This window comes from Podarcis tiliguerta (assembly GCF_965153285.1).
Source record: "Podarcis tiliguerta genome assembly, chromosome: 2".
NCBI classification, from domain to species: domain Eukaryota; kingdom Metazoa; phylum Chordata; class Lepidosauria; order Squamata; family Lacertidae; genus Podarcis; species Podarcis tiliguerta.
Window position 1 is genome coordinate 6,162,780 of NC_139535.1, and position 26,712 is coordinate 6,189,491.

A 26,712-nucleotide genomic window follows, 5' to 3' on the forward strand; every position below is an offset into this window, starting at 1 on the left:
CCAGAGGCGAGACCAGCGCCTCTCCTCGCTCTCTGCCCGGAGAATCACAGAGGCTCCTGCCGCTCGGCTCCGAAACGGTTAAGAGCAGAGACGACAGAGCTGAGATTCCTAGAGCGGAGGGGGAAAAGGCTGACGGGAGAACAGCATCTTCCGCTTCCTGTCCCGCTTTTGGCGGGGTGGCAGATGCAGGTCATGGCGGCGGCTCTCCTTCCTCGCGGAGGCGCTTCAGGTGGGTCATATCATTATGTATTATAAGGGGGGTGCAGCTGGAGGGAGGGCGGAGAGGGAGTTAAAAAAACCCTATTAGGTAAACCGTTTCAATGTAAGTTTTTTTTTCAACGTCTCCTTTTTCTCGTCGTCAGTTTATCCAGATTTTCACATCTTATTATCTTTAAAGACCTCTTGAAAATTGGTCAGAATTTTGGTGCAGATTTCTCCTAATGGACACGCTTTTGCAAAGGGTATTTCCCCAAAAATTTACATTTACCATAATTAATGCATTCTGTGTATAATTCCGCTAAAATAATGCATTTATAGGGCTTTCCCCCTTTGTATGGGTGTAGGACATCTTTTCCCAATGGAGGGGCGGATCTTTCTCCTGCTCTCCTCCCTGCAGGCCAACCTGGGCAGGTGGGGGACCTTCCTTGGGTTCCCCATAGGGCTTGGGGTCAAGGCAAACCCTTCAGCATTGGGAAACCTTCTGCAGGGGCTCCCCCCTGGAACTTGTAATCATTTTTATCCGGCCTGATTTTATTTTATTTTATTAAAATTGTATGCCTCCCTATACCCACAGGCCTTAGGGCAGTTCACAGGATAAAATTGCAATATAAAAGCTCAAAGTACATAATCAAAACAAAAACTAAATCAATGCAATAACACCCTCCAAAAGAACCACACACATTTTAAAACATTTGTGTTTCAATTAAATACAGCAGTTTCTGCAAGAGGAGTTCTGGGCAGAAGAGGTTTTTAAAAAAGGAGAAACAAGCAACTTCAAGTCCACATTAAAATTACAAGCGTGGCTGAGGCCTTACTTAGACAGGCTAATGCTATTACTATTACTACTACCCCTACCCCTGAGCACCCTCTCCCGCCAGTGTCTTGCCTCGGTAATGGACTGGATGAAAGCCAACAAATTGAAGCTCAATCCAGTTAAGAGTGAGGCTCAGTTAGTGGGTGGTTCCTTAGAGCAGATGGCTGGAAGGTCGCCTGCTCTTGATGGGGTTACACTTCCCCTGGAGGAGCAGGTTCATAGCTTGGGGGTTCTCCTGGATCCTTTGCTGTTGCTCGAGGCTCAGATGGCCTGAAGTGCCTTCCATCAGCTTTGGCTGGTGGCCCAGCTACACCCCTATCTGGCCAGGGATAGCCTATCTAGTGTTGTCTATGCTCCGGGAACTTCAACGTTAGATATAGATATGCGTTATACGTAGGGCTGGCTCTGAAGACAGTTTGGAAACTTCAGCTAGTGCAAAATACAGCGGCCAGGTTGCTCACTGGAGTAAGGCGGGTGAGCATATTACCCTCATCCTAGTCCGACTGCACTGGCTACCAGTTAGTTTCCGGGCTTAATTCAAGGTGCTGGTTTTGACCTATAAAGCCTTACATGGCTCAGGATCACAATACTTCAAGGGCTGCTTCTTTCCATATGAACCCAGCCCGATCCTGAGGTCCTCCTTCATGGGCCTCCTCAAGTGGTCCGGAGGGTGGCAAGGCAAGAACAGGGCCTTCTCTGCAGTGGCTCCCCGTCTGTGAAATGCTCTCCCCAGGGAAGTTCACCTGGCGCCTTCCTTATACACCTTTGTTGTTGATTAGTCATCTTAGTTGTGTCCAACTCTCCGTGACCCCATGAATCAGAGCATACCTTGGAAACTCACTTTCCTCTCAAAGCTTCTCCTGTTTTATGTCCATGGAGCTTTCATGGCATAATACTGGGGTGGGTTGCCAGTTTCTTCTCCAGGTGGATCACATTTAGTCTAAACTCTTTGCTGACCTGTCTGTCCTGGGTGGCCCTGCATGGCATAGGTCATAGCTTCTCTGACTTATTCAAGCCCCTTCGCCACGACAAGGCAGTGATCCATGAAGGGATATACACCTTTAAGTGCCATGCAAACGTGTTCCTTTTTAACCAGGCTTTTGCTTGATATGTTTGACATCCTATAGTCTTTTTCAAACGTGGCTCTTTTTTGGGGGGTGTTATTGGGATGTTGTTTTTATTCTGATTATATATTATGTGATCTTTTCTGCAAACTACGCCAAGTCCTCCGGGTTTAGGGCAGTATATAAACTCAATAAATAATAATACCATATTAATACTTTCATTATTGGTACCCCACGGATCGGACTGGGTTCCCCAGCCACTCTAGCTGGCTTCTAACAAATATAAAAGCATAATAAAACATTTAAAACTTCCCTCTACATGGCTGCCTCCAGTTGTCTTCTAAAAGTTATATAGGTGTTTGTTTCCTTGACATCTGACGGGATAGCTTTCCACAGGGTGGGCACCACTACCAAGAAGGCCCTCTGCCTCGTTCCCTGTAACTTCCCTTCTCACAGTGAGGGAACTGCCACAAGGCCCTTGGAACCTAGATCTCTGTGTCCTGACTGAATGATTGGGGTGAAGACGCTCCTTTAGCATTTCATCAGTTTGCCTTTTTATTCCATCAGGAGATGTTGAAGGGATGCTGGCAGAAGGGGAACAATCAGAAGTGTCACCAAAAGAATCCAAAGAGCAAAGGAAGCTGAGGGTTCAAGATGGAAGCCGAAGGCGAGAAGGGAGACGAAAGCAGAAGCCGGAGGGTGACTCTTGTACATCTCAGGGTGGTGAAAATCAAATTCCTAGAGAGGAGAAAAAGCATGAATGCACCGTGTGTGGAAAAAGATTGGGTAGTCACTTAACTCTTACTAGGCATCAAAGAACTCATACAGGGGAGAAACCGTATAAATGTTTGGAGTGTGGAAAGAGCTTCAGTTTCAGTGGTAACCTTACCACGCATCAAAGAACTCATACAGGGGAGAAACCGTATACTTGTTCAGAGTGTGGAAAGAACTTCCGTCAGAGTGGCCAACTTAAGTCGCATCAAAGAACTCATACAGAGGAGAAACCGTATACATGTTTAGAGTGTGGAAAGAGCTTCCGTCGATGTGACCTGCTTACTAGGCATCAAAGAATTCATACAGGGGAGAAACCGTATAAATGCTTGGAGTGTGGAAAGAGCTTCAGTCACAGTAGTACCTTTATCTTGCATCTACGAACTCATACAGGGGAGAAACCGTATAAATGCTTGGAGTGTGGAAAGAGCTTCCGTCACAGTAGTACCCTTACCTTGCATCAAAGATCTCATACAGGGGAGAAACCGTATACATGTTCGGAGTGTGGACAGAGCTTCAGTCAAAATAGTACCCTTACCTTGCATCAAAGATCTCATACAGGGGAAAAACCGTATACATGTTCAGAGTGTGGAAGGAGCTTCAGTAGGAGTAGCCACCTTAAGTCGCATCAAAGAACTCATACAGGGGAGAAAGTGCATACGTATACGTGTTTGGAGTGTGGAATGAGCTTCGCTCACCGCAATGGGCTTGCTAGACATCAACAAACTCATCGAGGCAGCAAACCTTATAAATGCTGGGAATGTGGCAAGAGCTTCAGTTGCATCGTTTACCTTTCCTCACATGAAAGAATTCATACAGGGGAGAAACGATATACATGTTTGGAGTGTGGAAAGACCTTCAGCCACAGCTCCAGCCTTACCTTGCATCAAAGATTGCACACGGGAGAGAAACCTTATAAATGTTTGGAGTGTGGCAAGAGCTTCTGTCGCGGTAGCCAACTCACGTTGCATCAAAGAACTCATACAGGGGAGAAACCGTATACATGTTTGGAGTGTGGAAGGAGCTTCATGTGCAGTAGCTATCTTAAGTCACATCAAATAACTCATACAGGAGAGAAACCGTACACATGTTCAGAGTGTGGAATGAGCTTCACTCAAAGTAGCTCCCTTAAGTCGCATGAAAGAACTCATACAGGAGAGAAACCGTATACATGTTCAGAGTGTGGAATGAGCTTCACTCAAAGTAGCTCCCTTACGTTGCATCAACGAACTCATACAGGGGAGAAGCCGTACACATGTTCGGAGTGTGGAAGGAGCTTCAGGTGCAGTAGCTCCCTTAAGTCGCATGAAAGAACTCATACAGGAGAGAAACCGTATACATGTTCGGAGTGTGGAATGAGCTTTAGGCGCAGTAACTCCCTTAAGTCACATCAAAGAACTCATACAGGAGAGAAACCGTATACATGTTCAGAGTGTGGAATGAGCTTCACTCACAGTAGCTCCCTTAAGTCGCATGAAAGAACTCATACAGGAGAGAAACCGTATAAATGTTTGGAGTGTGGAAGGAGCTTCAGTCACCATAGCGCCTTTAAGTTGCATCAAAGAACTCATACAGGACAGAAACTGTATACATGTTCGGAGTGTGGAAAAAGCTTCAGTCATAGTAGCTCCCTTAAGTCACATCAAAGAACTCATACAGGGAGGAAATCTTAGAAATGTTTGGCGTATGGAAATAACTTCAGTGGCAGGGGCTCCCTTCCTAAACAGTAAAGAACTCGTACAACGGAAACACCTTAGAAAGGGTTGGCGTGTGGGAAGATCTTTAATCATATCAAATAACTCCTACAGAGAGTAAACCAGTGATCGTGTTCTGGTCCCTCCAGGACAGCCATTATTGGAGTGGAAGAACTTTCTGGCAGTAAGAGCTGTTTTGACAATGGAACAGTCTCCCTCGGGAGGTGGCGGGCTCTCCTTCCTTGGAGGATTTTAAGCATAGGTGGGATAGGCTTCTGCTATGGATGCTTTAGTCGAGATTACTTCATTTCTTGGGTTGGACTAGATGACCCTTGGGGGTCCCTTATAACTACAGTTCTATGATTCTATATACAGCAGAACCATCATCTGCCAGACAACTGTTGTCACAAGCTTGGCAAGTCCAGAGATATACTTGATCTCAGATAATGCCAATATTATTCACTTGGACTGTGCTGTTTGAACCCATGTACAAGTCTAGGTGCCTATTTTGTAGTTTTGCTTTTCATATCCTAATTTTCATCTACTGTTGTATGTAGCGTTCCCAAAGCAAGAAGGATTGGACTCTGATTAATAAAATACACACGAGGCTTGACCAGCAAGACTCTGGGAGGAGTGCGTATAATAATTCTCTCCCTACCCCTTGGCCCAGGTCGTTTTATTCACAAAAGAACTTTTTACACAGTGTTTGTAAGAACCAATCAGATTTCCTCTGAGCATTTCAAAAAACCCCACGTGAGACAAAGTCAGATCAGAAGAAATCCTGTTAACTACAAAGACTACTCTGAACATGCATACATATCTGAGAGTAAATAAAACAGGACTAGAGCAATGCATTCAGAAAACCCCGAGGTCATAAACAAGCAGTAAAGGAAGGAAGGAAGGGTGGTATTCACCATCTCTTCCTGAACTCTCTTCCTGGCCCTAAGATCTATCTAAAGATTAACAAACTACATCAAAGTAACCTATTAACTTTATGACCTAGGATGCCTGGTGCAGCAACTGGTCTGTGTCCTAGAATGCTCATACGTGCTTGTCAGACATAGAGAAATGGGCAGTAGAGAAAAATGGCGCAGATGTAGAGGCTTGTGGGATTTGATCAGAAATTTTTGTCAATGACTCAAACCCAGTCAGCGCAATGCTTTCATCGCGGACACAATGGCTTGATGCATATTTTATCATTCCTCATAGTAATCCCGTCTGATCACTAGTTATATCTGCTATCTCTGTTTCATATACATCATAAAATGAAATAGAAAAATACTTACAAAAATAAAATCTTTATGAAAATTTTAAAAAACCCTCATGAGTCCCACCTACACTGGAAGAAAATAATGGGATCTGTTCACATCCCTCATAGTTAGATTACTGCAATGCACCGTACAAAGCGATACCGTTGAAGGTTGGGCCACAGGCTGTAGCTGGTGCAGAACGCAATAGCCAGGTGGCTTGTGTGAGCAAGGTTAAAAAGGTAAAGGCGACTATGGGGTTGCGGCGCTCATCTTGCTTTCAGGCCGAGGGAGCTGGCGTTTGTCCACAGTCATGTGGCTAGCAGGACTAAACCGCTTCTGGCGCAATGGAACACTTGGAATGCTTTCGAACTGCTAGGTTGACAGGAGCTGGGGCAGAGCAGCAGGAGCTCACTCCGTTGCACAGATTCGGACCGCCAACCTTGCCATCAGCAAGCCCAAGAGGCTCAGTGGTTTAGACCACAGTGCCATCCACCTCAGGCTTGTGGGAGGAAACTACTGCCAGCATAGAACAGCCTGCTAGTGGGATTTGCACTTGCTACCAATCCGCTACTGGGCTGAGTTCAAGGAGTTTGTACTCACATGCAAGTCCCTGTTCTGCTCAGTCCCAGATATACAGCAGAGATTCTCCTGCAAGTTCCAAAGATCTCCAAAGCACACACCCAGAATGGGGCTTTTAGTGTCACTGTCTGTTTTCTGTGGAATGGCATCCCTTTCGGGGGGTGGGAATTGGGACCTTTTCCAGCTGGATAAATAGATTTTAATAATGGGTGTCCACTTGTTACGGTTTTAGTCTTATTTTTATTTGTTGCCTTTGTGTATATAACTTCTTTTTAAAACTTTTTTTTATATAAATTGCCTTGAAACGGTGGTTTAGAAGGCAAACAATTATTTAAAAAAAAAAATTTAAAAATACTTTTCACGTTTATACATTTCACTAATTTTACAATCATTTTGATATTTCAAGGTTTGACTTCCTTCCTCCTCTTTCTGCACTTCCTTAAATTTATTTTTAATATCTTCTGCATATCCAAATTGACTTAGTTTGCTCATTTATTCATCTTCTTTCAAAATATACTGGTATGAAACTGCAGGTTATTACAATAATACTACGAATATTTTTATCTGTTTACAATTTATCTGTAAATATTCAATAAACCATTTCCATTCTTTTATTTTAAAAAAATGTTAACTTGATTTCTTATTGTTCTGGTAAGTTTCGCCATAGAAGGCAATCATATTTAAGGCAATCAATAAATCATTGTTACAAATAATATGAGAATAATTTTTACTTTTTCTACTGGCATCTGACCAGGGTTAATCGTCCTGTGGATTTTTGTTAAATGGGAAAACGGTAGATAAACAGAAGCAGAGCTATAGAAAGAGATATACGGAAGATGTACACAAATAGATAAATCTCGCTGGACCAAAACAATAAGACTTTTGATGCTGACACACAGATGGTAAACCTGTTGAGTATTGCCAGTTAATTTACTTGCATTTCTGAAAATATTTTATCATCAAGCAGAGTAAAAGGGAACCTTACCGAGAGAGGACACGATCCTGCAAATCTCCTTCATAATTTGGCTGTTCAGGGCTTTCTGGTCAGGACCCAGCAGAGCCCATTCCTCTTCAGTGAAACTGAGTCCTGAGAGGGGGGAGGGGGCGAAATGCTTCCTTGCAAATATCAAAATAGACCGGCCTACAAGCAAAATCCCAAAGCCTTGTTAAGGGGAGGGGAATGGGCATTACCCTCAGGATTAATATACATTGGTACCTTGGTTCTCAAACTTAATCCATTCCGGAGGTCTGTTCCCAAACCAAAGCATTCCAAAACAAGGCGCGCTTTCCCATAGAAAGTAATGCAAAATGGATTAATCCGTCCCAGACTTCTGAAAACAACCCCTAAAACAGCAATTGAACATGAATTTTACTATCTAACGAGACCATTGAGCCATAAAATGAAAGCAATAAACAATGTACTGCAACCACACAATCAATCAGTAGCTGACCTGGGTTCCACACAGTCACAAAAACAAAACAAAAAGAGCCGCAAAAACAAGAACGCAAAATAAGTAGCAAAAACAGGCAGACCTCAGCGTATCACTCAAAACGGAAGTGTGGCAACACTCAAAATGGAGCACGTTCAGCTTCCAAAAAAAGTTTGCAAACCGGAACACTTCTGGGTTTGCAGTGTTTCGGTTCCAAGTTGTTTTAGTACCAAGTTGTTTGAGAACCGAGGTACCACTGTAAACATATTTTACAAGGACAGGAAGACACACCACAGGCGGAATAATTGCCACACACAGGAAGAAGAAGGATACAGTCTGAGTGCCTCGCTTCTAATTTTATAAATCATTTAATGTGTCAACGCAAATACAGGTTGTTAACATTGTAGTTGTTGTATAAGGGATTGCTATTTTGACCGGAATGTAACTGAAATTAATAAGATTTTGGAACGCAGAAATAAAGAAAACCACCAAACCATTTGAATAATTGGTATTATAATTTGGCATTGTTATAATGAGGCTATTATTGGACTCCAACATGAATTTGACGAAACGCCGGGGAAGACAGGAGTGCCTGGCGTGCTCTGGTCCATGGGGTCACAAAGAGTCGGACTCGCCTAAACAACAATTATTATTGGACTGTAATTGAAAACTAAGAAAAATTATTATATATATAAAAAATGTAATATAACATTGCACTTTAAAAAAAAAACCAAAACACCTTCACAGGGCTACTTTCCAATGCCTTCTAAAGGTTATTCCACCGATCTAAAAATTGCAGAGCTGGGAAAGGAAACCACATTTTCCTCCTCCTCCTCCTGAGTTTTCCCCTGCCGCTGCCCTTCCTATTTTCATCGCACGGGAGGCAAATGCCAGGGACCCGCCCCGCCCCAGATCGAACCCCCATCCCTGTGGATTCAAGAGGCAGCGAGTTCCAAAGTCTAGCTGCTGCCGCGCCAATAAAAGACCGATTTTGTACAGGTACCACGTGGCACCACTAACGGTGGCAGTTCCATCGATCAAAGCAGTAGAGGGGCATCTATAGTCCGGCAGAAACAGGGGGGAAGAGAGAGTTTGGGGGGCTTCCAAGGAGGTCGTAAGATGCAGTTTGGGCCCCACTTTGAACTGCAAGGAGAAACCCCTGTTACCGGAAAAATCCGAGGGCTCCCTTGGACAAAAAGTAAAGACACCAACCAGAGTAAATTGGAGCAAATCAGCAGCCTGTAGGCTTGGCCTTTATTGTACTGTTGCAGCAGGGTGTTCCCCTCACTCGCAGGAGAGAGGAAAGACCCAGAACAACGGTGTGCAAGACCTTATAAAAACTTTTGAAATTCCCCTCCTCTAGGTCAAGCCCACCCCCAGAAACATCATGCATACATTACAGAAAGGAGGGGTTGAGGGAGGAGTTGTGGTGGTAACCTGAGTGTCCTGTCACCTGGCTGGTTCCTCCTTTCTCCCCTCCCCATGAGTACTTTTCCAGGTGACAAAGGGGAGATTGCAGTTTCCTGCCCCCTGAGGGGAAATCCAATCACTGTTCTTTTGTTATAGTCCGTGTTGAATCCACTTGTGTATGCAGGGTTGATGGTCGTCTGTCTGAGACCATCAGGGTTGGCATAGCAACTGGGCAGGGCTCCTGTGGATGTGATCCTATGCTCAAGGGATTATGGTGGCCTGTATATCAAACCTTCCCCATTTTGTAGTCCTTCCTTCATGGAGTAAAATAAAAGTGGAACAGTGCAAATCTGATGTATGGTTGATTTTCTATGAATTTATAACAGAAGTGTAGCGTATGTAGTGTGTGAGTGTGAGTGTGTTTGAAGTCTGTACAAACTGAATGATGGGGGGGGGTGTTCCTGCTACACCCCCAAGCCTCAAAAGTGTGTGGGGTGTTTGTTTGTTTTTGGTCCCTTTCTTCTCTCCCCCAGCCCCAAATAAATCAAGCCCCCCTCCTCTCCGCCTCCATCTCTTCCTAGCTAGCCCGATCCCACCCACCAAAAGTCGCTTTGTTTCTCCGAAGAGCTCTGATCGTTCTCTCTGCGCCAGAGGAGGAGGAGGAAATGCAACTTCACAGGGATCGCCAGCGGTCATCTAGTCCAACCCGCTGCAATGTAGGATTCGAACCCAGGACCCCGAGAGAGCCTCATGCTCTAACTGATTGCACGGCCAGCTCCCTTTCCATTTCCCCCGTGTTAGTGTCTGCCATGCATGTTTCTGCCTAATACTAATACTAATAGAGGGGATTTTTGTGTGTGTGTGTGTGTGTGTTTTTCGCTGCTCGATTTTCCAAGGGTTAAGATGAACGGAGCTTCCGTTGCTAGAGAGGAAAGCCATCGGGGGAGGAGTTTCCCTCCGTCTCCCAGTCCTTTTCCTGCCCGGCTCCTCACGTGGAGGGAAGCGGCTGATCTGCACCCCTCCCGGCGCTGCAGCCGAGGCCGGATCCGGTGAGACACCCCCCTCCCCCGACCCCTTTGTGCATTGGGCTGGAGGGGATCCACAGGGTCGCAGGGAGGAGGATGCTAGGAGACCCCTCCTCCCTGGTATGGGGTTGCAATTTTGGGTTGGGGTATCAGCCGATTGCTAGGGTGCAAGTGGGAGAAAGCGAGACCCTCGGCCCCCTTTCGCCCCGGGATCTACTGGGCAGATCCGTTTCTCCGCTAGAGATTCCAGGGAGCGCAGCTGGCTTTCCTTGGCTTCCCTTCCTCCGCTCTGCAAAGCTAAGAGGGTCCTTTGCTTTTTTTCTGCGAGGTGGGGGGGGGGGCACTTGCAGACTTTGCATGAGGCACACGGAGATGGGAGGGACCCCGTGGGGAATAAGAATAAGAATAAAATAAAATTTCATTTATATCCTGCCCTCCCCAGCCAAAGCCGGGGCATAGCTGGCAACTTTCCCCTTTTTTTAAAGGGGAATTCCCTTATTACGAATAGGATTCCTCGCAAGAAAAGGGGAAAGTTGACAGCTATGGCTCAGAGCAGCTAACTACAGTAAAAGTAGCACAGTTTGCAAGACGCACACGGAGGGGACCTTCTGTCATGGAGATGTAGAGATGGGAGGGACACCGTGGGTCATAATAATAATAATATTAAAATAAAATTTTATTTATATCCCGCCCTCCCCAGCTGAAGCCGGGCTCAAAGCATAGTTTACATAAAATCACAATCAAATCATTCTAAAATCAATTAAGAATCAACTTAATGGCAACCATTGGGCTAGCGTTCTATGAGGATTACAGAAGGAGGGGGTCAGACTGTGCCCTGGCCAAAGGCCTGGTGGAACAGCTCTGTCTTGCAGGCCCTGCGGAAAGATGCCAAGTCCCGCAGGGCCCTAGTCTCTTGTGACAGAGCGTTCCACCAGATTGGGGCCACAACCGAAAAAGCCCTAGCTCTGGTTGAGGCCAGCCTAACCTCCCTGTAGGGACGCGGGTGGCACTGTGGGTTAAACCACAGAGCCTAGGACTTGCTGATCAGAAGATCGGCGAGGTGAGCTCCCTTTGTTCTGTCCCTGCTCCTGCCAACCTAGCAGTTCGAAAGCACGTCAAAGTGCAAGTAGATAAATAGGTACCGCTCCGGCGGGAAGGTAAACGGCGTTTCCGTGCGCTGCTCTGGTTTGCCAGAAGTGGCTATGTCATGCTGACCACATGACCCGGAAGCTGTACGCCGGCTCCCTCGGCCAATAAAGCGAGATGAGCGCCGCAACCCCAAAGTCAGTCACGACTGGACCTAATGGTCAGGGGTCCCTTTACCTTTACCTTTACCTAACCTCCCTGTGGCCCGGGATCTCCAATATGTTTTTATTTGAAGACCGTAAGGTCCTCTGTGGGACATATCCTGTAGGTACGAGGGTCCTAGGCCCGTATAGGGTCATCTAGCCCAACACCCTACAATTCAGGAATCTTGACTCACTCACGCAAGATAGATGACCGTCCAACCTCTGCTTAAACCCTCCACAAATGTGGAGGGGAGTCCGTAAGGCAGTTGGATGGTGTCTTGTGTGTCTTGTTCCAGTAACTGCATTGCATGGGATTGGGCTACATAGGATACAATAATCTTTATTGTCATTGTCCCATACAGAGCAACGAAATTGAAAAAATCTACATCAGACATTCAAAAGCCAACAAGCCTGCTATCCCAGCCTGGTTAACCCCCTAAAAACTCAGATACCCCATTTTTAAAATACAATATACTCCCACAGAGACTACCTTACACTGTGTTTAAAACCAAAATCGCATTTGGATACAAACTGTTTCTCAGGCGGCTAGTCCTAGTCTTTATAACCCTGTACCTTCTTCCAGAAGGCAGAAGCTGAAAGAGATCATTTCCGGGGTGCGCACTATCCTGCGCTGTCTCTGCCGCTTTCTTGTGACACCTGGAAGCATAGATTTGATCCAAGGTGGGAAGAGTGCGCCCAGTTACTCTCTCCGCAGTCTTTACAACCCTGGACAGCATTGTTTTTCCCCTGACTGTGCAGCTCCCAAACCACACACACAGACCATAAGTTAATACACTCAACAGTAAATGGTAAAATGCCATCAACAGGTCCTTTGAGAGATTGTTTTTGCGGAGGATTCTCAGAAAATTGAACCTCTGCTGCGCTCTCTTCATCAGGTCTTTGCTGTTTTCCCCCCAGATTAGGTCGTCTCTCAACTCCATTCCCAGAAATCGAAACACCGAGACCTGTTCCACGCACATCCCCTCAATAATAAGTGGCTGAATATTCAATTTACATTTCCTAAAGTCCACAATAATCTCTTTTGTTTTCTTTAAGGAGTAAGTTGTTTTTCCTGCACCACTCCCCCAACTGCTCAACTTCCTTCCTATAGGCCGCCTCCCCCTCTCCAGCCGCCATTAAACCAACCACCCTTTTATCATCTGCAAACTTAATGATCTTATTACTGGGGTATTTGGGGGCACAGTCAGTAGATGACCCTTGGCGTCCCTTCTAACTTTGCTATTCGATGAACTCCTGCAGCCAAAATGGTGCCAAACGTCTCGCTCTGCTTTCCATACCTCCAGACACAAGCCTGCACCCTGGGGAGGTCACTTCAGTGCTGTGATTTGACTTCACCCCTGGATGCGCACTCCATTGCTTCTTGTGGCAAACAGATGCCCCAACACACACACACACACACACAGAGAGAGAGAGAGAGAGAGAGAGAGAGAGAGAGAGAGAGAGAGAGAAGATGCTGCTGACAGGAGAAGAAAAGTATTTCTCTCCAGCTGACAGGAGATTTGGGACTCCTGATATCTCTACACACCCCCCCCCCCACACCCCCAAGACAGAGGCTGGAGATTTGGAGTTTTGCAAGTGGGGTTATGGTTCCAACAGCTGGAAACTGGGAGCTTTCTAATAGAATCATCATAATACAGTGGTACCTCGGGTTAAGAACTTAATTCGTTCCAGAGGTCCATTCTTAACCTGAAACTGTTCTTAACCTGAAGCACCGCTTTAGCTAATGGGGCCTCCCGCTGCTGCCTCGCAATTTCTGTTCTCATCCTGAGGTAAAGTTTTTAACCTGAGGTACTATTTCTGGGTTAGCGGAGTCTGTAACCTGAAGCACTTGTAACCTGAGGTACCACTGCAATAATAATTTATTATTTATACCCCGCCGGTACACCCAAGGTCATCTTGTCCAACCCCTTGCAATGAAGGAATCCTGATCTGGTTTTCCTTGGTTGAGGCCAAACCACCAACGTGCCTAGTTAAAGTTTTGTGAACTGCACCCTGGAAGCAGATGTGGAGAGTTTCTCCCTTTGCAAATAGATATGGTCAAAGGAAGGGAGCATAGCTGTCAACATTTCCTTTTTTTAAAAGTGAAATTCCCTTATTCCGAATAGGATTCCTCGCAAGAAAAGGGAAAAGTTGACAGCTATGGAAGGGGGGGGGAGGGGAATCTAGTGATGGGCCTGATCCAGACTTTGCATGAGGGATTTGGCACCTGACTTGGTTGTGATGAAGGTTTATGTTTTTGTTAATATAAAAAGGGCAATGCAGGATCAGGCCAATGGTGCCATCTGGTCCAGAATCCTGTTCTCACAGTGACCAACCAATTGCTGGTGTTTTGTATGATTTGATGGTGGCTGTTTCTTAAACCTGATTTTTAAAATACATTTTAAAATGAAATTGAATGGCCTGTGTTGTGCCTGAATATAATATCGAAGCATAGGTGGATGGAGGCGTGTTGTGTTTTCCTCTAGACCAGCCTTTCTCGACCTGTGGGTCCCCAGATGTTGTTGAACTACAACTCCCATCGCCCCTAGCTAGCAAGGCCAGAGCTCAGGGATGAGGGGAGTTGTAGTCCAACAACATCTGGGGACCCACAGGCTGAGAACCGCTGCCTAGACATTGTGTCTGTATAATAATAGGATATGGACAAAGGGGCCCAGTTAGTAAGATGCAAGGATGTAGCGAATGGGCAATGGGATTAGTTGTGTGGGAAATGGAGCCTCCATATATAGCAGCAGCCTACCTGAGCTCGGACGCAGCAAAGAGATGTTACTTTGAGCCATGTGAAACCATTAAAAATGTTCCCAACGAGAGCGAAAACACACCTTCATTAGTAATGTTGGTTTCAACAGCTTAATACACTGTCTGCGAGTCGGGGCAACACATGAAAAATCAGATCCTGGACCTGGTGATTTTGGAGCAGTTCCTGGCTGTCCTTCAGCGGAGATGGAGAGCTGGGTCAGAGAATGTGGAGCAGAGTCCAGTTCCCAGATGGTGGCCTTGACTAAAAGTTTCCTCCTGAGTCAGGCAGAGCAGCAGGTGAGCGCAAAATTGCTGAACTCTTTCCCAAAGTCCTGCAAGGAGGAATGTGCCAAACCACAGAGGCCTTTGCCTCTGTCCTTACTTTCCTAATAATCCTCGCCATTCATTGCTGTTTCAGCTCCAGGATCTGTTTGCAGAAGTGGCCACAGATTTCCGCGGGGCAGAGAAGCTTCCCTCAGACGCCAGAGAGAATCCCCTACATAGGCAGTCTGTGCCAGAGAGTGACTTAGGTGACACCTCGCTGGGTAAGTTTTAAATTGATCATTTTTTATTGATCAGGGTGGGTCTGGCCCGGGAGGCCTCTTTTGGCAGGGTCTCATCAATGTTCATGAAAAAAACATCTTAAAACCTTTAAATTTCATTTTTTGTGTCATGCGCTGTTAACGGAAGTCCGTAATTTATTTTGTGTATTAAACTTTTTAAATTATTAAATCTATTAACTGTGTGTTAAATATTATATACAGTGGTGCCTCGCAAGACGAAAAGAATCTGTTCCGTGAGTCTCTTCATCTAGCGGTTTTTTCGTCTTGTGAAGCAAGCCCATTAGTGGATTAGCGGATTAGCGCTATTAGCGGTTTAGCGGCTATTAGCAGCTATTAAAGGCTTAAGGGATTAGCGGATTAGCTGCTAAAAGGCTATTAGCAGCTTAGTGCCTTAGAAAAAGGGGGTGGGGAGCGAAAAAAAACCCCCAGGAATTGCAAGACATTTTCGTCTTGCAAAGCAAGCCCATAGAGAAATTTGTCCTGCGAAGCACCTCCAAAACGGAAAACCCTTTCGTCTAGCGGGTTTTCCGTCTTGCGAGGCATTCGTCTTGTGGGGCACCACTGTATACAGTCGTACCTCTGGTTGTGAATGGGATCTGTTCCGGAGGCCCGTTCGCAACATGAAAAGAGTGCAACCCGTGGGTTGCGATTCAGCGCTTCTGCGCATGCGTGTGACGTCATTTTGCACTTCTGCGCATGCGTGAGCGGCGAATCCCAGAAGTAACCCTTTCCAGTACTTCCGGGTCGCCGCGGGACGTAACCTGAAAGAACATAACAGGAAGCGGACGTAACATGAGGTATGACTGTATAATATTAAATCTATTGTGAACACTTCAATCTTCAATATGGAAATCTAATTAAGTGTGTGGCCCCCTTATTCTACGTCAGAGTTCTCTTGCGACTCATGAGAAGTTGGACCGCCCCGCAATAAATCTGTGGGATGCTTTGATGTTTTCCTGAAACAGGGCACGAAAGGATGCTGGTTTTCAGATTTCCCCCCAGTTCAGAACGGCATTCCTTGATGACCCCTTGGATTTCTCCCCAAGAGGAAAAATGGGATGAGCTGTAGTTTTGCACAACTAAACCGCATAATGCAAAGGGACGTTCAAGATACATAGGACGGGTGTGTCGTTTTGTGATGTCAACGCGGACCTAGAAATTTCAAAAGAATGCTTTAAATTACCGTATTTTTCGCCCGATAGGACGCACCGGCCCATAGGACGCACCTAGATTTGGGGGGGGGGGGGAGAAATAAAGGGGAAAAAAATTTCCCCCCCAGGCGCGGGGCTGGGGCGGGGGAAGCCCCAGCTTCCCCCTCCCCCAGCTCCCAGAACGGGACCCAGAGCGAGGCCGAAGGTGCGTGCAGCTTTGGCCTCGCTCTGGGAGCTTGCGGGGCTGGAGGAGGGGGAAGCCCTCCGCCAGCCTTCTAACCAATTCGGAGGACAGCGGGAAAGGCGCGCTGCGCCTCTCCCGCTGTCCCCCGAGTTTGCGGGGCTGGCGACAGGGAGGAGCAGCCTTCTCCCCCCCGCCAGCCTTCTAACCAAGTCAGGCTTCTCCCCCCCAGTTTGTGGGACTGGCGGTGGGGCTCTCCTGAAGCCTGGAGAGCGAGAGGGGTCGGTGCGCACCGACTCCTCTCGCTCTCCAGGCTTCAGTGAAAGCCTGCATTCGCCCCATAGGATGCACACACATTTCCCCTTCATTTTTGGAGGGGAAAAAGTGCGTCCTATAGGGCGAAAAATACGGTAAAAGAAAAAAGAAATTTGTCACGCAGCCTCTGAGATTAACGTGCGCTCTGATGGCTTCCCATCACCTTTCTCTCTCACAGGTGGTGGGTTAATGCCAGGAACAACTCCTTGGGCATCTTTTCCTCATGGGGGAGCGGAAGAACCTGCACAAGCTACATTTCAGGTAGGTAGAAGCATCCCAGGGAAGGCTGCCAAGAGGAAGCCACCTCCCTGCATCTGAACGATTCTCTGTCCTCCTTATACATTCATAGCATCTTAGAGTTGGAAGGGACCGAACGGTCATCTAGTCCAACCCCCCCTGCAATGCAGGAATCTCGTCGCTTCTTTCTAGGCTGCCCACCGAAGAGGCTGTGGGTGCCACCCGAGAAGTCCTGCAGGATAATACCCAGCCACTTCTTGATACGATACAATAATCTTTATTGTCATTGTCCCATACAGAACAACAAAATTGAAAAAATCTATACCAGACATTCAAAAACCAACAAGCCTGCTATCCCAGCCTAGTTAGCCCCCCGCAGAGACTACCTTACACTGCATTTAAAACCAAAATTGCATTTAGATAGAAATTGTTTCTCAGGCGGCTAGTCCTAGTCTTTATAACCCTGTACCTTCTTCCAGAAGGCAGAAGCTGAAAGAGATAATTTCCGGGGTGCGCACTATCCTGTGCTATCTCTGCCGCTTTCTTATCAATGACTTCCCTTTTCTTTCCGTGGTTCATTTTGCAGAGCATAAATCCCTGCATATTTTATATAAACTAAAGCATTCAGTATTCCGTTATTACTTCCACCAAAACTTATTTGCACTGCTGAATTTATCTTAATGCTGCCAACATTTTCAAGTGTACACAATTTCCCCCCATATATTCAATAAACATTTTCCAAACTTCTCTAAATGTATGCTCTTTTTGTTCTCTTATTCTATATGTTATATCCGCAAACTGCACATATTCCATCAGTTTAAATTGAATTATCCTCAACAGAAAGGACTCTGATTTTGGGGGGAAAGTGCTTTTAAACATTTTTTTCAATTCATTATAAATTATTTCCCAATACTCTTTTACCCTTTTACATGTCCACCACATATGAAAGGATGTTCCTTCTACCTCTTTGCATCTCAAGCACTTACCTGATTCAATCTTATACATCTTAGCATTTCTAAAGGTAAATGACCCCTGACTGTTGAGTCCAGTCATGGACGGCTCTGGGGTTGCGGCGCTCATCTCGCTCTATAGGCCCAGGGAGCCGGCGTTTGTCCGTAGACAGCTTCCGGGTCATGTGGCCAGCAGGACTAAGCCTGATTTCCCCACTACTTCATAAGTACCCAGGACGCACAGGGCAATTCTATACCTCCCTGCTGCTCTCAGGTACTGATCCTGCTACGACATGCAATGTTGCTAGATTCTGCACAGCAGTGCTCAAAATTTGCCGGGGGATGACCTGTGCCACAAACCAGATTTAATGAATATATCAGAGTGCTCTGTAAATTGATAAAGTTTTTCATATATCAACCTTTTATGCTCTTCCATACCCACCCAATGCTCCTATCTCTTCTTTAGATTCTTTTAAAGGTAAAGGGACCCCTGACCATTAGGTCCAGTCGTGACCAACTCTGGGGTTGCGGCGTTTATCTCGCTTTATTGGCCGAGGGAGCCGGCATACAGCTTCCGGGTCATGTGGCCAGCATGACAAAGCTGCTTCTGGCGAACCAGAGCAGCGCACGGAAACGCCGTTTACCTTCCCGCCGGAGCGGTACCTATTTATCTAATTGCACTTTGATGTGCTTTTGAACTGCTAGGTTGGCAGGAGCAGGGACCGAGCAACGGGAGCTCACCCCATCGCGGGGATCCGAACTGCCGACCTTCTGATTGGCAAGCCCTGGGCTCTGTGGTTTAGACCACAGCGCCACCCACATCCCACCCGTCACCCGTGCATGCCTACTCGGAGTCAAATATCATCTGTAAATCATTTTCAAGTAGTTCTCCTTCAGGGAATAACATGCTGTAAACTTCAGCCACTTTTCCTTGTTGAGTCTTCCGGATTTTGCAAGTAGAGAATTGTGACATTGTCTGCGAAAGGGCCGACGTTTTCCTTTTCTTTTCAGGCTCGAATTTATTTTGAGGACGTGGCAGTGGATTTCACGGCAGAGGAATGGGCTCTGCTGGATTCTGACCAGAGAGCTCTGCACAGAGAAGTCATGGAGGAGAATTATCTTCTCGTCGCCTGTCTCGGTAAGACGTTGTGTCTTCAGCTCTTTTACTCGTTGTGTTTGTGTAAATGGTTTTAGGGCTTCTATTGCATTTGGACCTCGCTTTGGATCCTTTCCCTAGTGCAACCTTCTTCAACCTTGGATCCCCAAATGTCGGACTACAACTCCCATCATCCCTGACCAGCCCATGTTAGATAGCTGGGGGTGATGGGGGTTGTAGTCCATCAATCTTGGCAGAAAAACATTTCTTTAGTGTATGATGATAGTTATTTAGAGTACATGCGATTGTTCTTAACTGGCTTTGCAATGTTTTAAACGATGTTTTTATCGACATGTTTGCCACCCATGGCTTTTCACCCACGGGAACTAAACCGAAGGTATGATAATTATTATGTCCCTCCACGGGTGACCCTCTGGTCCGTTCCAATTCTATGATTCTATTCTATTCCTAAACAACAACAACAACAACATTCTATTCCTCATTACGTCCATGAATTACTATTATTTTTACATGTCAACAGGACACTTCTTGTATATGAGGACGTGTCGCCATCCTTGTAGCTGTTGCAAATGCATATTTCAGTTGACGGCATTTGCAAATTGTATTTTTTTATCCCAAAAACTTGTGGTGTGCAAATGTTTCACCACTGTAGATGTTGTCGCCCCCATGAGAAGGGCTTTCGCAGTCAAATGCTATTATAATGCTATTATTTATGTAGACAAAGATTAAGTGTAAGGTATTGGTTGTGTTTAGAATAGATTTATGAAAGATTTAGAAAACTTATTGATTAGAATATTTGTATGAGATTGTATGGGAAAAATACGGAATAACAGATACAATCTTGCTTAAAATGTATATAGGAAGTGCAGTGTAAGCGATGGAAGTCAGTCAGTGAAATTTTATTATTGAGATATTTGTAAAATAGGTTTGGGGGAGATTCTTCCAGTGTTTCTTCTTCTTTTTCTCTTTGTTTTTTTCTTTTTTCATTTCTTCCTTTTTTCTCTTTTCTTCTTTTTAAAAATATGTGTGCTTATCTGAACTGTATATGTGTGTATGTATTTGCGGTGTTTTGCTTCTATTTTGTAATAATTATGTTAAATAAATTAAATAAAAGAATTAAAATAACTTAAAAAACAGAAAAAAAAGAGAAGGGCTTTCACCCAAGCGGCAGAACATCTGTGACCTGCAGAAGGTCTCCGGTTCAATCTTGGCCGTCTTCAGGTAGGCCTCAGAAAGACCCCAGCTTGAAACCTTGGAGATATGAGGTCTTCCCTGCCATCTTTGTCTTTCACAGGTGACAGGATGATGCTGGCGAGACCCCCTCAGCCGTCCCTTCCTCGCCTTGGAGGGGAAGCAGTTGCTGTTGCAAACGATCAGGTATGGATCAGGGAAGAGTCATTGGGGAGATTGTCAAGGAGGAGCCTTCTCATCTCCCTGGTCCGGATGGAAATTCTCTCCTCATCTTTGCTTCTGTCAGAGCTGCCCAAGAGAAAGGCAGTAATCTATTATGAATTGAAAAGGATGTTTAAAATAACGTTCGTAAAAAATAAAATAAAAAACCACCCAGAAGCTTTTCTTTTGGGAATTATAGAGACAGAACGACCTAAACTGTATAGAAATTTATTTATTTGTGCTGCTACAGCGGCAAGAATGTTACTCGCCCCCAATATGGAAAGAAGTCCCAGCAAAGGAAGAACGGATACAAAAACTTAAGGAATATGCGGAAATGGCAAAACTTACCGGAAGAATAAAAAATCAAGATAACAAACTTCTTTATATAAAAGAATGGAAATGGTTTCTTGAACATTTACAGATAAATTGCAAACAGATAAGAACATTGGCAGGATTATTGTAATAACCTGCAGTATATACAGTGGTGCCCCGCAAGACGAATGCCTCGCAAGATGGAAAACCCGCTAGACGAAAGGGTTTTCCGTTTTGGAGGTGCTTCGCAAAACGAATTTGCTATGGGCTTGCTTCGCAAGACGAAAATGTCTTGCGATTCCTGGGTTTTTTCCCCCGCTCCTCACCCCCTTTTTCTAAGGCACTAAGCAGCTTAACAGCTGTTCACTAAGCCGCTTAACAGCTGATCTAAGCCGCTTATCAGCTGATCTAAGCCGCTAATAGCCTTTTAGCAGCTAATCCGCTAATCCCTTAAGCCTTTAATAGCTGCTAATAGCCCCTAATAGCTCTAATAGTGCTAATCTGCTAATGGGCTTGCTTCGCAAGACGAAAAAAAACCGCAAGACGAAGAGACTCGCGGAACGGATTCTTTTCGTCTTGCGAGGCACCACTGTATTTAAAGTAGATTAATAAATGAGCAAATTAAGTTAATTGGGATATGCAGAAGATATTAAAAATAAATTTAAAGAACCGCAGAAAGAGGGTGAAGGAAGTCAAGCTTTGAAATGTGGAAAGGATTGTAAAATTAGTGAAATGTATAAACTTGAAAAGTATAAGTTAAAAGAGAGAGAGAGATGAAGGCTTCCTCAGAAGGTTTAATTTCTGTGGGATAACACACAGCCATTCTCCCCTGATGAGACTTCTGGGTTTTGCTAGCAGACGCTCTTAATTTCTATCAGGACACAAATGTTCCCTTCTCTTTCAGGGTCCGTGGTCCTTTGAGGCTGTGTCTGTGAATTTTACTGAGGAGGAGTGGGCTCTTCTGGATCCTGACCAGAGAGCTCTTCACAGGGATGTCATGGAGGAGAATTATCGCCTCGTCACCTATCTCAGTAAGACTTTCTTAAGGCCAGTCAAGAGAGATGGTAAAATGTGTAACTGACGGGCAGCCCATCTAAATTGGAATCTTTTGAAAATATGAAGTGGTTTATACCGTATTTTTTGCACCATAACACTCACTTTTTTCCTCCTAAAAAGTAAGGGGAAATGTCTGTGCGTGTTATGGAGGGAATGCCTACGGGTGGCATGCCTACAGATTTTCCTCCTCTAAAAACTACGTGCGTGTTATGGTCGGGTGCATGTTATAGAGCGAAAAATATGGTAAATGCTTTTATATACACAGGCTTGACTACTGTAATTCGCTCTACTTGGGGCTGCCCTTGAAGCTGTCCGAGAAACTCCAGCGGGTACAGAATGCTGCAGCGAGGCTCCTCATGGGGTCTTTGCCATGGGAGCATATCCACCCAGTGCTTTTCAAGCTGCACTGGCTCCCGGTGGAGTACAGGGTCAGATTTAAGGTGCTGTTTTTGACTTTTAAAGTCCTTCACGGCCTAGGGCCCTCGTACCTACAGGACCGCCAGGTATGCCCCACGGAGAGCCTCAAGGTCCATAAATAACAACACCCTAGTGGTCCCAGGCCCTAAGGAAGTTAGATTGGCTTCAACCAGAGCCAGGGCCTTTTCAACTCTGGCTCCGGCCTGGTGGAACACTCTGCCTCATGAGATCAGGGCCCTGCAGGATCTGATTTCCTTCCGCAGGGCCTGTAAGACAGAGATGTTCCGCCTGGCCTTTGGCTTGGAATCAACTTGATCCCCTCCCCATCTTTCCTTTTTCCTTTCTCCTTCTGTGATGAAACTCCTATTTGGGGACTTCCCTGGCTTTTTTCTGGCCCATGTAGGACCAGTCTGGATAGTTGGCCTTGGGGAAGATTTGACGTTTTCATCCCCCAAAAGTTTTTTGATTTGAGTTTCTACTGAAATGAGGCTGCATTTTAATGTTGTGTTTTAATCTTGTTTTTAAGTTGTATTTTAATCAAATGCTTTTATACTTGGTGTTAGCTGCCCTGAACCCGGTCTTGGCTGGGGAGGGCGGGGTATAAATATTTTTTATTTTTATTTTTATTATTATTATTAAGATTTCATGTCTTACTCAGGTACTAACCAGTGTTCTTTCTCAACTGCAGGCCACAAATGGGAAGCCAGGAATATGGGAGACGTATGCTGGATGTCGGCAGGAAGGGACACACATAGAAATGAGGAACAACTGAGAAAGAAGACTGAAGCAGATCAGAACAGGTGGAATATATCCTCTGCTACTCAGGGCAGTGGCTACCCTGAAATTGTGATCATAGAAGAAGAAGAAAAAGTACAGGAAAAGGATAAATACTGTGTGTATCCAAAATTGGAATGTGAAGCTCATTGCCAAATCCACACTGGCGAGAAACCATATCAGTGCAGAGAATGCGGAAAGACATTCAGTCAGAAGATGTATCTTACGACTCATAAAAGAATTCATACAGGGGAGAAGCCATATAAGTGCTTGGAATGTGGAAAGGGCTTCAGCCAGAAGATACACCTAACTTTCCACCAAAGAATTCATACAGGGGAAAAACCATACCAGTGCTTGGAATGCGGGAAGAGCTTCATCAGAAGTTCAAACCTCACTTTGCATCAAAGAATCCACACAGGGGAGAAGCCATATCAGTGCTTGGAATGTGGGAAAAGTTTCATTCGAAGCACAAACCTTACTCTGCACCAGAGAATCCACACGGGCGAGAAGCCATATCAGTGTGTGGAATGTGGAAAGAGCTTCAGCCAACGTTGTAGCCTTACTTCTCATCAGAGAATCCACACAGGGGAGAAACCGTTTGAGTGTCTGGAATGTGGAAAGAGTTTCACGCATAAGATAAGTTTCACTTATCATCAAACGACTCACACAGGGGAGAAGCCATATCAGTGCGTGGAATGCGGGAAGAGCTTCAGTCAACGTTGCACCCTGACTTCTCATCAGAGAATCCACAGGGTGGAGAAACCGTACAAATGCCTGGAATGTGGAAAGGGCTTTACATGGAAGATAGGCCTTGCTGCTCATCAAACAACTCATACAGGGGAGAAACCATATCGGTGCTTAGAGTGTGGAAAGAGCTTCAGCCATAAGGGGAGCCTCACCTATCATCAGAGAATCCACACAGGGGAGAAGCCATATCAGTGTGTGGAATGCGGGAAGAGCTTCAGTCACCGATGCACCCTAACTTCTCATCAGAGAATCCACACAGGAGAGAAACCATATCAGTGCCTCGAGTGCGGAAAGAGCTTTAAAGAGAAGAGCAGGCTCACTTTTCACCGAAGGACTCACACCGGGGAGAAGCCGTACAAATGCTTGGAATGCGGAAAGGGCTTCACGCAGAAGATAGGCCTCTCTGCTCACCAGACAGCTCATACAGGGCAGAAACCGTATACCTGCTTGGAATGCGGAAACGGCTTCACGAGAAGATCAAGCCTTAATCTGCATCAGAGAAGTCACAGCGGCGAGAAGCCATATCAATGCCCCGAGTGTGGGAAAAGCTTCACTAGAAGGTCCGGCCTGAACTTGCATCAAAGAACTCACACGGCGGTGAAATCGTATAAGTGCTTAGAGTGTGGAAACAACTACAATAATAAGATAAACCTCACGTATCATCAGAGAACTCACAGAAGCGATTTGAATATGCAGCAAAATCTTGTCTCCCACGTGAAACAGGAGTTTGATTGTGAGGACCCACATCGGACATGCATTGTATAAATGAACGCTAAGCAGGGAGTAACATACTGTACCTGTCCTGAGCAACGGCAGCAAGGGAACAGAAGCATTTTCTTTCAGCTTTGCTCCTTTTCTAATACAAAATGTGAAATCACCGCTGCTCCCCTCTGCCCTCCACATCCATCCTTCCTCTCCTGAGCACGTAGTGATGCTTCCATATGGGAGCGTTCAGCTCCTATGTGTGGTCGGCGCTGGCCAAAGGATCTGCCCAAGCGCATTTCCAAAATGCGTTGCCTCCTGGTAATGGATTTTGGGACATGTTGTGGGGCCTCACTATCTGGAGGATGTTATAATCAAGGTTCCCATGCCTACTCAGGTGTCTGTGTATTGGGAGAAGGGGGAAGACAAAAAAAGGGAGAGAGAGCATAGACATCAACACAGTCTCTAGCTAAAAATGCATTAAAAGAGTACTTTGAATTGAGTAAAAATCAAGTTGATGACGTAGGGACACTCTGGGATGCCGGTAAAGCAGTGGTCAGGGGATGTTTCATAAAACAAGGCATAAGAATAAAAAAGGAAAGTGAAAAGGGGGAAAAAACCACCAAAAGTAAAGGAAGAAATAAGGAAAAATGAAAAAGAGCAAATCAAACAACCAAATAATGATATAATTAAAAAAGAAATTAGGCTACTACAGACAGAATATACGTCCAAAATAGAACAGAAAGTAGAGTGGAATGTGGCAACAAAATAATTTTGAGCTTTGCCAATAAACCGGGAAAATACCTGGCGTGGCAATTGAGAAAGAGGCAAAATCACAGACAAATAAGTAGAATAAAAATAGGAGAGGAAATTATAGGTGACCCAAAAGTAATAATACACAAATTTAAAAAATATTATGAAGATTTATACAAAAAAGATAATGAGGCAGAAGAAGAGGTAGACAACTTCCTATACCAACAGATGGGAAGCTGCATAAAAACCTGCAAGGAGGGTGGGTTTTAATTCTACTGGATCAGCTCTTTGCCCCACAGAAATGCACAGTCTAAATGTGGGTGGTGGTCTCTTGCTGTGTGTGTTTTCTATGTGTCTACAGCTGGGTGCTTTCTTCCTTTCTGCCCATGTTCTCCACACGCAAAAGTCACAGATCCGGTACTTGCCAGCACTGTCATAGCAAAACAATTGGGATCTGAGACATGGATCAGTATGAAACCAGATTATCATTATAGGGGGTCTCCCTCCGGAACAACCACTGTATTATAAGCAATGTCTCTGTCAGTGGTGGTGTTGATCAGCGCTGGATCTGTGATTTTAAGGTTTGGTTTGCAGCTAAGGGACCTTTAACTTAATGGCTGTTTGTTAAAAGGAAATATGTCTCATTCAGTAATCATGCAAGTTGGAGATGGTCCATATCTGGCTTAGAGATTTTCATTTTGAGCAAGGAAGCCTTTTGTTGAATGACGACATGCCCCAGAGCCACTCTTATATGATATCACTGCTCCCCCTATCTCTAAATCTCAGAGGTGCCTAAAGGCATAAAAAAAATTGAGACCCCTGCCAGAGTTATTTCCAGGCTTCAAATGGAAGATGAACACACAGCCCCTCCATCTCTTTGATTGAATATTTTTCTATGCACACAGGTGTCTCAGTGTAAATATTGGGCTTGGTGGTGGATTTTCTCCGTTAAGTGTTTCTGCCTTGCAAAACTCTGTGATTAACATCCCATTTGTTTTTGTAAATGCGTTAGGAAGAAATGTCAAAGGTGCACATGTGCAGATATCAAAAAAAAAAAAAACCAAGGCCACACAAACACAGATTTGCGTGCGCAGCCCGAATATCAAAAAACATAGTGAGAGTTGAAACATCTCATGTTGTAGTTGGGAGCTTTTGTCTTCTGTTGATGTGTTTTTTACTACAATCTAGGTGTTTTATAGATTATAAAAACAACTCCTCACAACGCAGTGCTTGTTCTCTTTCCCTGAGTTTCACTCAGTAGCGTCGCAAGGGAGATGTGCCCTGAGAACTGGTGTTGAGAATTTTGTAAGTTAACAGCCAGGTCTGTGTGTTCTCCATGCTTAACAAATAAAAGAAAATCAGCGTACACAAGCTGTATTTCTCTAAAAAGAGCACCGTTTCGCAGAATCTGTTAATGTTTCCCAGTTCCCTGAGTGCCTGAGCTCTCTTTCCTTCATCTTCTGCTCTCATTTCACAGCCGCTCTCCACCTGCTTCCAAGTATTTGCTCATCCTTAGGGGCTGGTAACTTCTGACAGAGCTGTTTGACAGCGGAACAAACTCCCTCGGGAGATGATGGACTCTCCTTCTTTGGAGGCTTTTAAGCAGAGGTTGGGTGGCCACCTGTCATGGGTGCTTTAGCCGAGATTCCTGCATTGCGGGGGGTGGACTAGATGACCCTCGGATCCCTTCCAACTCTTAAAGGTAAAGGTAAAGGTACCCCTGCCCGTACGGGCCAGTCTTGA

General features: G+C 45.3%; 2 protein-coding genes across 3 annotated transcripts; both read left to right on the plus strand.

Moving 5' to 3' along the window:
• The first annotated feature begins 160 nt into the window (after positions 1-160).
• Positions 161-5,175, plus strand: LOC310670637 (uncharacterized protein). Its single transcript, XM_083426262.1, has 3 exons — positions 161-229; positions 2,665-3,898; positions 4,487-5,175. Exons 1-3 carry the CDS (start codon positions 184-186, stop codon positions 4,539-4,541), a joined length of 1,335 nt encoding a protein of 444 aa, XP_083282388.1. The 5' UTR covers positions 161-183; the 3' UTR covers positions 4,542-5,175.
• A 4,935-nt stretch (positions 5,176-10,110) lies between these two features.
• On the plus strand, positions 10,111-26,189 carry LOC310670186 (uncharacterized protein). 2 transcript variants are annotated; one of them, XM_083425022.1, is made up of 8 exons: positions 10,111-10,280; positions 14,413-14,599; positions 14,721-14,847; positions 16,691-16,773; positions 18,711-18,837; positions 20,111-20,193; positions 21,425-21,551; positions 22,682-26,189. In XM_083425022.1, the coding sequence occupies exons 1-8, from the start codon at positions 10,135-10,137 to the stop codon at positions 24,277-24,279; spliced, it is 2,478 nt and encodes an 825-aa protein (XP_083281148.1). In that variant the 5' UTR covers positions 10,111-10,134; the 3' UTR covers positions 24,280-26,189. The 2 variants fall into 2 exon arrangements, with proteins under 2 accessions (XP_083281148.1, XP_083281149.1); XM_083425023.1 differs by lacking the exons at positions 10,111-10,280; positions 14,721-14,847 and having other exon boundaries at positions 14,499-14,599.
• The last annotated feature ends 523 nt before the right edge of the window (positions 26,190-26,712 follow it).

Bases quoted from the DNA above. Each gene is read 5' to 3' on its own strand.
- LOC310670637 (XM_083426262.1), top strand. From the start codon at position 184: ATGCAGGTCATGGCGGCGGCTCTCCTTCCTCGCGGAGGCGCTTCAG. The intron at 230-2,664 runs GTGGGTCATATC...TTATTCCATCAG, and splicing joins TCCTCGCGGAGGCGCTTCAG to GAGATGTTGAAGGGATGCTG. The intron at 3,899-4,486 runs GTGCAGTAGCTA...AAAAAGCTTCAG, and splicing joins GAGTGTGGAAGGAGCTTCAT to TCATAGTAGCTCCCTTAAGT.
- LOC310670186 (XM_083425022.1), top strand. From the start codon at position 10,135: ATGAACGGAGCTTCCGTTGCTAGAGAGGAAAGCCATCGGGGGAGGAGT. The intron at 16,774-18,710 runs GTAGGTAGAAGC...TTTTCTTTTCAG, and splicing joins CTGCACAAGCTACATTTCAG to GCTCGAATTTATTTTGAGGA. The intron at 18,838-20,110 runs GTAAGACGTTGT...TGTCTTTCACAG, and splicing joins TCTTCTCGTCGCCTGTCTCG to GTGACAGGATGATGCTGGCG.